We start from the raw sequence: 16,026 nt of genomic DNA, 5'->3' as shown, positions 1-16,026 counted from the left end.
AAATCATGAGAGGTGCTAACTCATCCATCAGGCCCCGCCTAACAGCCCAGGAGGTACAAAGAAGGATATTTCTCTTTCTCCACCTGCCTGTTTCTCGTCAAACTGAATCAGCATTTCTGGGAGCTCAATTCCCATTCAGAAAGGTAATACCTTTTAAAGACGGGCATGGTGGCACTTATGGAAATTCTAACCCACCTGCTGAGAGATAAGCAGGTGAAGGTTAGAAAATTATCCCCTAGTGACCTCCCCAAAAGCTTTCCATGTACAAAAGAGTTTTACATATATATAAATTTATATTTTTATATATCAAACTAAAACCTCATATATACACACATATGTTTGTTTTTGTATGTGTGTAATATGAGTTTACAAACACATATATATACACACATGCACAGATATATATACACACACAGATTTCCCCAGTGCTTCATTTATACTTGCTAAATTTTTGTCTCTACCCAAAACTTTTGGAAAAGGATATAAGTCCCTTATTTAAGCCCCAAATTCTTTTTGAGCTTTAAGTCAAGGTTGAATATCCTCTTCACTATGAATGGTCACTGAGCCAGAAGAAAATCAATAAATGCATAAATAGATATAGATACAGAGAAATTTGAAAAGAAAATGAACCCAAACGGTAATTTTAAATGAAAATAAGTCTGATTAAATTCTATTCAACAAATACTAGTTTGGATCCCATATTATAGCTATATGGAAAAGAGAAATAATGGCAAGAAAGTAAAAATATCAGAGAAATGGATATTTTAAAAATCCCTTATGAAACATGTATCAAGCACCTACCAGCACCTGTCAAGGCTCTCTCAACCTCAGCACCATTGACACTTTGGACCAGAGAAGTCTTTGTCATGAAGGACAGTTCTGTGCCTCCTAGGATGTTTAGCAGGGTCGCTGGTATCCGCCGACCAGGTGCCAGTAGCAAGTCTTCAAGTTATGAAAACCAGCATGTCTCCGGCATTGGCAGATGTCCTTGGTGGGGAGATTGCTGTTAGTCGAGACCCACCGTGCTATATACACAAAAATAGTGTCTACGTACCAGCTGCAATTTTTGTGGGGGGGGGTTGTTTCGTTTTGGGAGGTTTTATTAGGATTTTACTTATTTGTCAGAGAGCGAAAGAGAGCACAATCGGGGGGAGCATCAGGCAGAGGGAGAAGTAGGCTCCTGATCCCAGGAACCCTGGGATCATGACCTGAGCCAAAGGCAGACGCTTAACCAACTGAACCACCCAGGCCCCCTGCAATTTTTGTTTTATGTTCTTTAAGAACAGGCAATCCTCAGAAACTTGGTGCATTTTCTAGTGTGAAGCTCCTTAGATCTCCTCTTCTTTCCCTGCCAGACTACTATAGTGCCTTCCCTGGGAGAGGGAGGCCAGCAGCAGCCAGGTACCTGCTCTGTTACTCTTTTCTGGGTTTCTCATCACTTCCACTGGCATGGTGAGCTGTCAGAAAGCTTTTCTGGAGGAACAAATCTCTAATATTTATATTTGGATGTTATTTATTTTGTCCACAAATAATGCACAGAAGTAACAAATCGACATATAAAAATGGGATATAGAGTTTTGCGTTGAAGGGAGAATTTTAGGAAATGCTCTCTCTCAGTAAGCATTTCCTGTAGAGGTTTGTGATTCTAAGTAATTAGCACCGAGAAGCTTCCTTATTATACTATTTAACTGACAGTTGGCTGTGATTAAATGATAAAGAACAGAAAGAGGGTGTTTTTTTGTTTCTGTTCGGTTTTCATAAACAGACGTGTCATCTGACTGCAACTTCATATTAGTGCGTCTTTCACCCTGTGACTTGAAAACCTTCAAAAACATTCATTAGCAGATACTTTGATGAGGTTAGCAGGCTTTCAACGTCATACTCCAACCTTATTAGTCTAAAGACATCCATGAAAATCACATCTCTTGACATTACCCATGGGCCTCTCTACAGTGGAAAACAACTACAAATACCAGTGTCTTTCTAAGTCCCTGAGATGTAATTGGCCAAACAGATCCAGAATCTGTCTCTGTGCTCCACCTATGGAAAGGGGCAGAAACAGGAAGAAACTAGCATTTGCTGAATACTTGCTATTTCTTTTATTTTTTATTATACCCTGTGAACTAGTAATATTGCCCAGATCTCTAAATGCTTAATCGCTCCAAGATTCAGTTCTTGGTAACCCTGACTTTCTAGGAAATCTTATCCATTCCTATAGTCATAAACACCAACTCCCAGATTTATTTCCTTTAAGATTTTATTTATTTGAGAGAGCAAGCATGAGTAGGGGGCCAGAGGTGGAGGAAGAGGGAGAAGCGCACTCCCCACTGAGCAGAAAGCGCCATGTGGGGCTCAATCCCAGGATCCTAGGATCATGATCTGAGCAGAAGGCAGACACTTCACAGATTGAGCCACCCAGGTGCCCCACTAACTCCCAAATTTATAATCAAACCCAGACTTCTCTGAGCTCCTGACTTTTATATTTAGCTGTTTTCTCATGTCACCATTGACATAATTAATTAATTAATTGAAATTAATTATTAAAACTGGGTCCAGGACAAAATTTAGTCCTGGCCTAATTAATTGTTAATTAATTTTAGTTGACAAAATAGATGCTGAACAAATATTTTTGAATGAATGAATGAATGAATATAATGAGGCTTAGCAAGGTCTGCTGACTTGTCTAGGGTCACAGAGTAAGCTGGAAGATGAACCAGTATTTAAACCCTGGTCCACTGGTTCCACAGGTGAATCTTGCAGTCCAAGAGCTACTTGCAGCAATGATTTGAACAGCCTCATTTTCTACTCAAAGGCTCCTCATTAGACTGTCTCAAACATGCTATTGGGTAAAGGACCCTGTGAGACAAGATGTAGGAGGAGAAAGAAACACAGCATATGGCAGAAAACCTTTAATAATTACATCATAATAACACTTAACATCTGACATCAATCATATACCTCACCTCTTCTTAGCTTCACCAAATTTCTGTATAAAGTAAGGCAGATACCATATTCTCATTGTATATGTTACAAAACCAAGTTTCAGGGAGGTTAAAGGATATGGTTCTCAAAAGTGGTGAAGAGCAAAGGGTGCCTGAGTGGCTCAGTGGGTTAAAGCCTCTGCCTTCGGCTCAGGTCATGATCCCAGGATCCTGGGATCGAGCCCCACATCGGGCTCTCTGCTTGGCAGGGAGCCTGCTTCCTCCTCTCTCTCTACCTGCCTCTCTGCCTATTTGTAATATCTGTCTGTCAAATAAGTAAATAAATAAAATATTTTTTTTAAAAAAGTGGTGAAGAGCAGAAACAGAAAAATCCAGATCTATCACTTTCAGTATAGACCTTTCCATTCTCCCAACCAACATGCATGCCCACAACTCTACTGATGGACAGACGTGCTACCATGGATGGAGATAGATTTTTTTTATAAAAATTTATTTAAATTCAATCAGTTAATATATAGTGTATCATTAGTTTCTAATATAGAGTTCAGATATCATCATCCATTGCGTATAACACCGAGTGTTCATTATATCATGTGCCCTCCTTAATGCCTATCATGCAATTACCCCATCCCTGCAACCCTCAGTTTGTTTCCTATAGTTAAGAGTCTCTTATGGTTTTTCTCCCTCTATGACTTCATGTTATTTTATTTTCCTCCCCTTCCCCTATGATCCTCTGCTTTGTTTCTTAAATTCCACGTAGGAGTGAAACCATATGATAATTATCTTTCTCTGATTGACTTATTTCACTTAGCATAATACCCTCCAGTTCCATCCACATTAATGTAAATGGTAAGATTTCATCTTTTTTGGTGACTGAGTAATATTCCCTTATATAATATACCACATCTTCTTTATCCATCCGTCAGTGGAAATCTGGGCTCTTTCCACAGTTTGGCTATTGTAGACATTGCTCCTATAAACACTGGGGTGCAGGTGCCCCTTCAGATCACTATGTTTGTATCTCTAGTGTAAATACCTAATAGTGCAATTGCTGGGTCATAGGGTGGCTCTATTTTTAATTTCTTTAGGAAACTCCATCCTGTTTTCTAGAGTGGCTGCACCAGCTTGCATTCCCACAAATAGTACAGGAGGGTTCCCCTTTCTCTGCATCCTCACCAACATTTGTTGCTTCCTGACTTGTTAATTTTAGCCATTCTGACAAGATTGAAGTGGTATCTCACTGTGGTTTTGATTTGTATTTCCCTGGTGCTAAGTGATGTTGAGATTTTTTTCTTGTGTCTGCTGGTCATTTTGTATCTTCTTTGGTGAAATGTCTGTTCATGTCTTCTGCCCATTTCTTGACTAGATTATTTGGGTTTTGGGTGCTGAGTTTGATAAGTTCTTTATAGATCTTAGATACTCGCCCTTTATCTGATAAGACATCTGCAAATATCTTCTCCCATTCAGTAAGTTGTCTTTTGTTTTTGTCAACTATTTCCTTTGCTCTGCAAAAGCTTTTTATCTTGATGGAGTTCCAATAGTTCATTTTGCTTCTGTTTCTCTTCCTTTGGAGATATGTCTAGCAAGAAGTTGCTACAGCCGAGGTCATAGATGTTGCTGCCTGTGTTCTCCTCTAGGATTTTGATGGATTCCTGTCTCATATTAGGTCTTTCATCCATTTTAAGTTTATCTTTGTGTATGATGTAAGAAAATGGCCCAGTTTCATTCTTTTACATGTGGCTGTCCAATTTTTCCAATATCATTGAAGAGAATTTTTTCCATTAGATATTCTTTCCTGCTTTGTTGAAGATCAGTTGACCATGAAGTTGAGAGTCCATTTCTGAGTTCTCTGTTCTGTTCCATTGATCTATAGGATAACAATCACACCTCAGTAACTTCTAAGAAAACAAAAGTACTACATTTTACGGGGAGTTCTATGATATATGAGAAATCTTCCTTAGTTACAAATAGCCAACCACCAATGGCCAGAGGCTGCAGGAAAGTCAGAATTTTGAAACTCAAGCAATGAGTAGGAGAATCGTCAAGCAGACCATATCTTCATCTGTTATTGATGTGACAACAGCACAAGATTTTTGAACTCCCAGATCCATAATCATCTTAAAGAAGGAAGTCAAGAAAACTGACAATTATCATATCAGATGCGAATACCCATGGCTCTCACCTCCTGGACTAGTTGCTCTACCTAATCAGCCATCCCCAGAGGCAGCTGACATTGGAGTTTAGGGCATTTGGCTGAGAAATTATGCATATGTCGTGGTAGCCAAGGGTCAGCTTTACCAACTTCATGAGTGCCAGTGCCTGTATGTTTTTATACAGGACAGAATTCTTGATAACACACCCCGGTGTTAACTTGAATCAGATATGCAGCTGCACTCTGGTTGAGATTCCAGCTCAGAATGTTTGCGACAGTCCAATTTCAAACGTCTGTTTCTTTGTCCTTATAAGTTCCCTTACATTTCATCAGACCATGTGTGCCTTTTTTTTTTCTCCAGAAAATGTAGGCTCTATAAACAGCAGCAACTGGGGCCACTACCCTAGGTTTTGTCCATTTCTCATCTCTCTACCCTACTCATTATAATATGGCACAATTCTTAGGAAACTGTAAAATTAGAAGGAGATGTCATTTTCAGTGATAGGATATGCAGGGTTTTGAAGTGATAATTTTGATTATTAAATTAATTCTAAACATTATAGTCTTATAAAGTGTTGATTGGTTAGAAAATTCTCCAAATAATTTATATGGAGACTTAGGTAAGAAAAATTGGTGAGCTACATAGTAACTACCAATGAACCATTCCTTTTGGTTCAACTTTAAACTTAAGTCTCCTTATAAAAGAAATTTCTCTAATTATTTGGACATAACATTAGTAATTGCAATAAAGAAAATGAGGCAAGGTTTAAATACTTTACCTAAGAATTCCCTTTGTCAGAAAAAATTTTTGTTTTAACTTGAATTAAAAATTGTTACATAAAAGTCAGGTGTTATGTCCCTTATATGTACTAAATGTGGTGGTTGGTGTGATGCTGTGTTCTTAAAAAGTACCCAGATATTTACATGCAGTATTCCAAGGAAAGTGTATATATGGAGAAAATATATTTGGGAACTCTGCACTTGTACTGCCTTAATCAATGAAAAGCATATCCTTCTGTTGTCAGACTTGAGAAAGAAATCCAAGATCTTGAAAAGGCTGAGCTCCAAATCTCAACCAATGAAGAGGCAATTTTAAAGAAACTAAAATCAGTTGAGAGGACAACAGAAGACATAATAAAGGTGAGCATTAACATTTAAACTATGAGCTCCTCCGAGAATGAGTCCACAAATAGTATATAATTCTTTAAACTATATCCACATTTAGAATTTATGTTTTAAACTGTATTAATCACGGAGGATTCTTTTTTCTCATAGTCTGTGAAGTTGGAAAAGGAAGAAACATCAGAAGGTATGTTTTCAAGCATTCTATCCTATGGCTAACTATGACATTTTTAAATAAACTCACAGAAATGTTTCTCGCTATTATATATCCTAAATGTATTTTGAATTAATATTAATTTTACAGAGTCAATTGAAGACATCTATGCTAATATCCCTGACCTTCCAAAATCCTACGTGCCTTCCAGATTAAGGAAGGAAAGAAACGAAGGAATAGAAGATGATGAACAAAACAGAAAAGGTATATGAAAAATCTGTATCCAAACACAGGTTCTCAAATTCAGATTTTACAATGTCAGATATTAGCAACTTGCTAAGACATCTGATGCTTCAGGTGAAGCAATGGTCCATTTTACAAAGTTCCAAGAGGTATCTGAGTCACTTGCATTAGTAGGGATAAAAAGGGGTTACAGTATTTATGAAAACTAGGTAGAGACAAAGAAGGTCAAGATTTGAAAGAGATAAATTCTTAAAAGCAAAGTTCCCCTGCTCAAAAATCTCTCTCCCCAAGTACTCCATCTAGTAGACACTCTCTTGGATTACTAAGATCCTTTATGAAAATAAAAATATCACCTTTAGATATTTTTAGATATCAGCTTTAGATATCAACTTTAGATATGATTTACCCCCATGTGGGAGTGATTTTCATAAAACATACTTCAAAGCCTCCAGACAAAATGAAGGCTTGTCTGGGGGCAGGGAGGGAACCTTTGAAGTTTAGATTAGAAAAAGAAACCAAACTCCACATGCAGGGAACAGTCATTCATTTAAATATTCAACAAATATTTAGTGACCATGTACGACACAGCAAGCTCAGTTCTTACACTAGGAGTCCAGGAGTGAATAAAACAGCAATAATCCGTGCCCTCGTGGAGGTGGGTTGCAGTTTTAGTTGGGTAGTTAAGGAGGACCAAGAACCACCAGGCTACTGAGGAGGAGGTATGGAATCTAAGATGGGTCCAGAAAGGGAAGTGGGAGGTCACAACGGAAGTAAGCCCTGCCACATTGTCATTTGGCCCAGATTCCTATTAGCTCTTAGAACCCAAGTCATAAGGAATTTGCTTGGGCCATGCAGGAGAGCTCTACTACCCAGCGCTCTCCAGTTCAGTTGTTTTCAGTTCAGCAGATATCGCTCTATATCCCCCCCTACTTGAAAACTGGAGAGAAAGAAACAGAAATAGAAGGCAGAAGGAGAAGCATGGGATTCTTACCTCCCTCCTCCCTCTTCAATAGCTGTTCTACATTTAAACAAGCTCCCGGCTGTGGAAACTTTAGAACACTCCTCTATAATTTCAATGGGCTACTGGCCCACACAGCAGGATGTAACGTAATAAAATAAATTTGCTAGGCCTTTTACCTGTTGCAATGCCTAGTGCTACATATTCCTCCTAACAAAGAGGTCTGATTCCTCCTATTGAATAATGTAAGAGTATAATCTGTCTTGTCGGATTTATTATTTACAAATAGAATATTTTTTGGTATATAATTTTTTTTATTATTTGTTTCTTTTCAGCGTAACAGTGTTCATTGTTTTTGCACCACACCCAGTGCTCCATGCAGTACGTGCCCTCCCTATTACCCACCACCTGGTTCCTCAACCTCCCACCCCCCTGCCCCTTCAAAACCCTCTGGTTGTTTTTCAGAGTCCATAGTCTCTCATGGTTCATCTCCCCTTCCAATTTCCCTCAACTCCCTCTCCTCTCCATCTCCCCATGTCCTTCATGTTCTTTGTTATGCTCCACAAATAAGTGAGACCATATGATACTAGACTCTCTCTGCTTGACTTATTTCGCTCAGCATAATCTCTTCCAGTCCTGTCCATGTTGCTACAAAAGTTGGTATTCATCCTTTCTGATGGAGGCATAATACTCCATTGTGTATATGTACCACATCTTCCTTATCCATTCATCCGTTGAAGGGCATCTTGCTTCTTTCCACAGTTTGGCGACTGTGGCCATTGCTGCAATAAACATTGGGGTACAGATGGCTCTTCTTTTCACTACATCTGTATCTTTGGGGTAAATACCCAGCAGTGCAATTGCAGGGTCACAGGGAAGCTCTATTTTTAATTTCTTGAGGAATCTCCACACTGTTCTCCAAAGTGGCTGTACTAACTTGCATTCCCACCAACAGTGTAAGAGGGTTCCCCTTTCTCCACATCCTCTCCAACACACGTTGTTTCCTGTCTTGCTAATTTTGGCCATTCTAACTGGTGTCAGGTGGTATCTCAATGTAGTTTTAATTTGAATCTCCCTGATGGCTAGTGATGATGAACATTTTTTCATGTATCTGATAGCCATTTGTATGTCTTCATTGGAGAAGTGTCTGTTCATATCTTCTGCCCATTTTTTGATATGATTATCTGTTTTGTGTGTGTTGAGTTTGAGGAGTTCTTTATAGATCCTGGATATCAACCTTTTGTCTGTACTGTCATTTGTGAATATCTTCTTCCATTCTGTGGGTTGCCTCTTTGTTTTGTTGACTTTCCTTTGCTGTGCAGAAGCTTTTGATCTTGATGAAGTCCCAAAAGTTCATTTTCACTTTGTTTCCTTTGCCTTTGGAGACATATCTTGAAAGAAGTTGCTGTGGCTGATATCGAAGAGGTTACTGCCTATGTTCTCCTCTAGGATTCTGATGGATTCCTGTCTCACGTTGAGGTCTTTTATCCATTTCGAGTTTATCTTTGTGTACAGTGTAAGAGAATGGTCGAATTTCATTCTTCTACATATCGCTGTCCAGTTTTCCCAGCATCATTTATTGAAGAGACTGTCTTTTTTCCATTGTATATTTTTTCCTGTTTTGTCAAAGATTATTTGACCATAGAGTTGAGGGTCCATATCTGGGCTCTCCACTCTGTTCCACTGGTCAATATGTCTGTTTTTATGCCAGTACCACGCTGTCTTGGTGATCACAGCTTTGTAGTAAAGCTTGAAATCCGGTAACATGATGCCGCCAGTTTTTTTTGTTTTGTTTTTCAACATTTCCTTAGCAATTCGGGATCTCTTCTGGGTATATAATATTTTGATCCTTACTGTTTGGAATCATCAGCTTCTCTTCTCCAACCAGCTTTTCAATCCCATTTCTCAGTCATTCCACGCATCGTTACATAAAGACCTATGTCATTACCGTGTTGGCCATTACACAACTAACGGAATCAAAAGTTTTAAAAACAGACAACAACATCTCACATAAAAGAATATCAAAGAGTATACTTAGCATAAAAACACACTGTGAAAGCAGGCTATACTTTTGAAGAGAAAATTTTAACTAAATCAGAAATCAAATTTCTCTCTCAACAGCTTTGTATGCCATGGAAATTAAAGTTGAAAAAGACTTGAAAACTGGAGAAAGCACAGTCCTGTCTTCAATACCTCTCCCCTCAGATGACTTTAAAGGTACAGGAATAAAAGTTTATGACGATGGGCAAAAGTCAGTATATGCAGTAAGCTCTAATCACAGCATAGCGTACAATGGCACGGATGGCCTGGCCCCAGTTGAGGTGGAGGAACTTTTGAGACAAGCCTCTGAGAGAAACTCTAAATCCCCAACAGAGTATCATGAGCCTGTCTATGCCAATCCATTCTGCAGGCCTACGACTCCACAGAGGGAGAGGGTAACTCCTGGACCAAACTTTCAAGAAAGGATAAAGATGAAAGCTAATGGACTGGGTAATGATATGAATGAATCCATACACAATCTGGACAATGGGCTTTCAGAGGGGAGGGGCAACAGCTTCAATCATGTCAGCCCCATTCGGCCCATACCTCAACCCCGATCAATGATTCAACAAGCTGAGGAGATGCCCCTTACCCTACAAAGGAGGCTGATGACTCCTTGGGAAGAATCCAACGTGATCCACGACAAATATGTGGCTTCTCCAGAGGCAAGACTGAGTCCCAGTGAAGCGCTAGCTGGGAAGTCAAAACACCAGGATTCTTCTCCTGCTTGCCAGGAGGAAGAGGAAGATATTAGATATAATATCGTTCATTCCCTGCCTTCTGATATGGCTGATTCAGAACCTGTGACAATGATTTTCATGGGGTATCAGCAGGCAGAAGACAATGAAGAAGAAAAGAAGCTTCTGACAGGGTATGACGGGATCATCCATGCCGAGCTGGTTGTGATTGATGATGAGGAGGAGGGTGAAGGGGACGCTGAGAAACCATCTTACCATCCCGTAGCTCCCTACAGTCAGGTTTACCAGCCTGCCACACCAACACCGCTTCCTAGAAAGAGAGCAGAAGTTAATCCCTATGAAAACACAAACCACAAATCTCCCCACAAAAATTCCATATCCCGGAAAGAGCAAGAAGAAAGCTTAGGCAATCCAGTTCATTCTTCACTTGGCGTTCAGATCGCTGGAGATGGGACTGAGGACCCGTCCTTAACAGGTAATGAGAATGACAAGGCTTGCCACTGCTGTTTAATCATGTGACAATCTTCCTTTTGCCTTAACAAACCCTCTTGCTTTCAGCTTTTCTGACCACCTCATAGACTAACACAAGCGAAGGGTTTTTGGTTTTTTTTAATTCATGATGACCTGAATTATTGTCACCATAACTAAAGTGATTAAGTCACTTGGAAAGATAGAAATGAAAAAACAACTGTTGTCTTATTTGGATAGTGCATTGGTTGACCTTAGAAACTTGAAATTTGTCTTCTGTCACAGTGTGGTACTGTTTGTGAATGTATTTAGATTACTAATATGTTGGATCATCTACATCATGACTTTTCCCACCAGAAACTGATGCCAGCTAATTGTTTGTACCTTTTTGTTATTTAAACTTCTTACCTAAGTTAACAAGTTACCTGAATTTTGCAAGAAAAATAAGCAAGAAACAAATTTTTTTCAGTGTGATATTTTATTACTTTGCTATATCTTATTTCTCTATACTTTCATAGTATAAACTATGAAAGTAGTTTAAAGTTACTTTAAAAGTAGTTTAAACTGACTTTATTAAAGTTTAACTTTATTTCCTTAATTTTTCTACATTTTAAAACAGAATGTCAATTTATTTTAATTATCTGTAACATTTATCTTTCCATAGTCTTCCTGAACTTAGCAATTTTTTTCCATTTTCTACATACTCATATTTCTCATTCTCTATAGTTTTATAACTATCTAGCTTGTTTAGCATTAAATGGAAAACAACACTTTTTTCTACAAAAGTGATAGCTCATTGGTTTAAATTCCTTATTACCACTTGAATATTGTATTCTACTCCTCATTACAAAAAAAAATAAAGAAGATTCTGACAAAATCAATTATAATAGCTGTACTTAACCTTAGCTGAAGACCAACATAAATTATCCAGACATACAGATTCTGGGTGTATGGATGGGATGGTAAATTTTAAGTGTTTCTAATGGAAGGATTCTTGTTAAAAAGCAATAAATATCAAGACCCAGCTAATTCAGCAAGCAGAACTGGATAATTCCGTAGAAGTGTGGAAGTACTTGCACAGTTCAGGAAGGGTTCTTCTGCAATCCATAAGCTCAATTTGGGGCTGCCAATATAATTAAACCGACTTCTGCCATTCTTTTGGATAGTTAAATTAGGCATACACAGAAATAATTATCTGAGGAATTTCTAACCTCTTGGCAAGTATACAGTTATCTTCCTCAATCAGTTGAGTGAAGTGTCCCCACAATGAAAACCTGCTAAAACTAAACGTTCTTCTCCGTTTTGAGAATGAATTTTGTTTGCTGATCAAATTTTGCATCTTAAATTCATTTTTAAAACAACAACACAGTAGACTTAGAAAAGAGAATCACACTGATTATGGTCAAGAGCAGTAACATTACCTACCATAAAACCTTCCATTTTTGAACTTGGATGTTAGTCACCTCCCACCGAATGCCCTTATTCCTTCTCCCCTACTCATGTCAACACATTTACCCCATAGAAAAAGACAGGAAGTGACTAACATTTCCAGACAACACTAATCATGCCACTGAACTAAAATAATGAAAACAGGAAGACCTTTTCCAGACCAAGTAACAATACAAAGTTCCATACTATCAATCAAAGCATATTACAAACAGAATGCTCCAAATTCCTTGCCTTCCATCATGATATTGTTTTACAATCCTGTTTTCAAATTCAGTGCATGGATTACAGAGCTGATGTTTTTCTAAGGGTTTTTTTAAATAAGAATATCATATTGACATATGTCCTCAGCCTCAGGAGGCATCCATATACATAGAACAGATAGCCATCTGTGCAGTTCAATTCCACAAGCACCAGGTAGGTTAAGCGTCTCCCCCAACACCCCAAAAATGCTTTTTGATACTTGAAAATTCATCATTTCAATAAATTCCTTCATCCAAGTTTTAGGTCCCCTGCTAAAATATTCTTGGTAGGCATAATAAGTCTCTTAGTGTAAATGTTGTCATGAAAGTCTTATATAACAGCAATTTTGAATTTGGAAAAGAGCACAAAAAAGGAAGAAAGAGGTTGAAAAGTGGAGCCTGGAAGTCCATGTCTTAGTCAAAACCTTTGAACAGGTTTAGACATGACAAGAAAATTCAGCAAACTTATGTCCATCTGCTAATGTAAATATAACAGGGTCGTTTTCTAAAGTATAGCTCAATGCCGAACACAGCCACCAATGAGTGGTCCCAGTAAGCTTTACTGGGACTCTACTACTATCCCCACCAACTAGGCAGCTGGCTTTCTTTGGTAGTTAGTCCTCACCAACCTACTCTTGTATTCCTTCTAGCTCTATTCACCCTTCCTAGATACATCTGCAGCATTTCAGGATGATAGAGGTAGGGAACCTCAGCTCCGAGGGATTCCTCTGCTACTAGTGTTAAAACCTGTGGCAATCATTAAGAGCCAAGGAATGCTAAGAGTAAGGATGCAAGCTCTCCTCCACCAAGTTCAACCAGCCAAAACTATGTGTCTGAATTGCTATGGGGGAAGGAGGTGAAGATCAGAAAAGAGCAGAAAGCAGAAATATAAAGAAGAGCTGATGGCCCAGGTTTTTTTACCTGCCACCCCTTCCTATTGCCAACATGCTCATGCCCCAAACTTCTACTTGAAACTTACACCACCTGCCATAGGCCTAAAGAAAAAGATAGCGGACTCTAACACCCTAGAATTCATTTTCTTCCCTTAAGAAATTGGACAGTGAGCTACTGCACACACCCTCACTCCTGAGGGTGTGCACATCTAGGATGTCCTTCAAGAACTTCAACAAATTGTCTATAGCACAAAGGCTGTGCCTGATTAACTGAATCTCAAATTGAGGAATAACTGTAAGGAGTAACTGCCTTAAAAGAGATCTTTAAGGGGCGCCTGGGTGGCTTAGTGGATTAAAGCCTCTGCCTTCAGCTCAGGTCATGATCCCAGGGTCCTGGGATCAAGCCCCGCATCGGCCTCTGTGCTCAGCAGGGAGCCTGCTTCCTCCTCTCTCTCTCTGCCTGCTTGTGATTTCTGTCTGTCAGATAAATAAAATCTTAAAAAAAAAGAGAGAGAGAGAGACCTTTAAAAAGTCTCTTAAAATGGACTTTCCCCCACTCTCATTTTTGGCATGACCAAGGTAGAGGTCCATAAAATCCAAGAGTAGAAAACATAAAGCCTTGCCTTTTGCCTTCAGTTCACCTCCTGCTGTGGAAGTACAGTCCTCTCCTTAGGCTTCACCATCCAACATCTCCCAGCAACAGAGACCATCCTCCTGGCTACAGAGTAAAGGACATTCTCTCAGCTGGTTCTAAATTCAAGGAAATATTCTTGACCCTGACGTTAGAAATGACCATTCCCCTAAGATTCCAGAGGAAAGAATGCTCCTTGACTTCATTTAAATGAAAATATTTCATATAAGTAGAATAACAACAACAGCAACAATCGTAGTCTTGTTACAGTATTGGATCCCCCATCCCTTCTCATATTTATGAAAAAGAGCACCTCAGAGATGAGATCATTTCATTTGTTAATAGACAACTAATTAAATGGCTAGAAAATGAGAGAAAGAGCCTTCCCTTCTTTTTTAATTTTTTTCATTAAATGAAATCTTGCAATCAGTTAAACAGCTGGCTCTTGAGCCATATTTACACATGAATACAATGATCAGTGCCTTGAAAGCATCTTTCAACTTTTGGAACATGACCCAGGCAGCTATACTATGATATCCTAAGTATGAAGGGCGTGATACCAGAACATTGGAGGAGTATTACAAATTCTAAAGCTATGTTTTAAAAAATGGTTTCTACATCATATTTATCATTAGCAGTGGCGTATGCTCAAAAGATATATTGTCATTTGAAAGTATACTTATACCCTGATGAAGACATAATTTTATAATTACTCCAGCTCTTATTAACTGGGTTCACATTTTTTCACTCACAAAGAAAAATGTTTTTGTCATTCTACATCCAAGGATGGAGCCCCCGGGATAACCAAGTTTGATGACTTAAATGATAACCATGAATTAAAGTTTATGTCAATGGCTTTTTTATTTTTAGTAGTGCATAGCTCAGAATTAGTAACATAACATGCTCATTGATGTATAGGAATGCGTCTAAGGCTAATAGTGCAATTGCACACTAATCCTATACTTACTCAACTTATGCTGTGTTTGCCCTACTAATTTTTCTAATCTTTATAGAAATAGGTTCCTTCTAGTTCTGAACCTGCTTCAGCCTAGTTAACCATAGCTTATTATTTCTACCATCTTTTTGTGCTACTAAAACAATGCTCACATTGTTGGATAAAATCATCTGAGGTATGTTTCAAACTTTCCTGCATTCTATGAAATGGTCATTTAGAGTGAAAACTAAAGCTCTCCTTTTATAACTCTCTATTGTTTTTTAAATTTTCAGCTTTAAGGATGAGAATGGCGAAACTGGGGAAAAAAGTTATCTGAGAGGTGTATCATCATCTACCTAAACATCCTTTGAAGAAGAAACTAAGAAACATTTGCCAACTTCTCTTCTCGGTATTTTGTTTCTTTTTTCCTGAGACTCCAAAAATTGTAATTATAGCCATATTAAGCCATGTGAATAAGCAGTAGTCATCATTTGTGAAAAAGATCCCCAAAAAGCTAGGGAGAACAAATGCTTAAATTTTCCAGTTACTTGACACAATTCAGTGCAGGGGAGAAACCAGCATATTTTTATTGTATTGATACCAAAGCATTTCTAATAAGAGTGTGTTAAATTTAAGAATAAAGTTATTTAAAATAGCCTGACTATAGTCTCTTAACTGACATGGTAGTTTTGCTAATACAAAGATTGAAAGATCATAGGAAGCCATTGCAACCTCATCACAGAAATATTCATCTTCCACCCTAACAAGTAAACATGGTTTCCCAAATCTACAAGGCATTAAGACAACTGCATCCTCCTGCTAAGGACCAGTTTATTTTTGATAGAGACTTCAAACTCTTTGCATCCATCCCAAAGGCACATGCAATAATTAACCTCACACTTTGGGCCTAGGTTTGTAGTATCTTGATAGTGTTCATGGCTTTTGTCCATGATAACTGACACATTGATTCTTCTTGAAATATTATCTTTTCTTTCATTCAGTTCAGTGTGAACTCCATGGTGCAATGACTGATTATGACCTAAGGCTATTAGATGGAGAACTTCCCATATTCTCAAAGAATACAAATCTAGTCAATGTTTGAC

At 38.4% G+C, this 16,026-nt stretch overlaps 1 protein-coding gene across 1 annotated transcript in view; it reads left to right on the top strand.

Moving 5' to 3' along the window:
* Positions 1-15,605, top strand: part of PALMD (palmdelphin) — a 52,282-nt gene extending 36,677 nt beyond the window's left edge. Inside the window, exons 4-8 of the mRNA XM_045980464.1 lie at positions 6,120-6,234; positions 6,370-6,403; positions 6,521-6,634; positions 9,693-10,784; positions 15,217-15,605. Coding sequence (XP_045836420.1) covers positions 6,120-6,234; positions 6,370-6,403; positions 6,521-6,634; positions 9,693-10,784; positions 15,217-15,260 — 1,399 coding nt within the window. The 3' untranslated portion in view covers positions 15,261-15,605. The remainder of the gene's footprint in view (positions 1-6,119; positions 6,235-6,369; positions 6,404-6,520; positions 6,635-9,692; positions 10,785-15,216) is intronic.
* Positions 15,606-16,026: the final 421 nt, after the last annotated feature.

The sequence above is a fragment of the Meles meles genome, chromosome 1 (genome assembly GCF_922984935.1).
Source record: "Meles meles chromosome 1, mMelMel3.1 paternal haplotype, whole genome shotgun sequence".
NCBI lineage: Eukaryota > Metazoa > Chordata > Mammalia > Carnivora > Mustelidae > Meles > Meles meles.
Note: the sequence above shows the minus strand (reverse complement) of the source record. Positions and strands in the feature narration are given on the sequence as shown.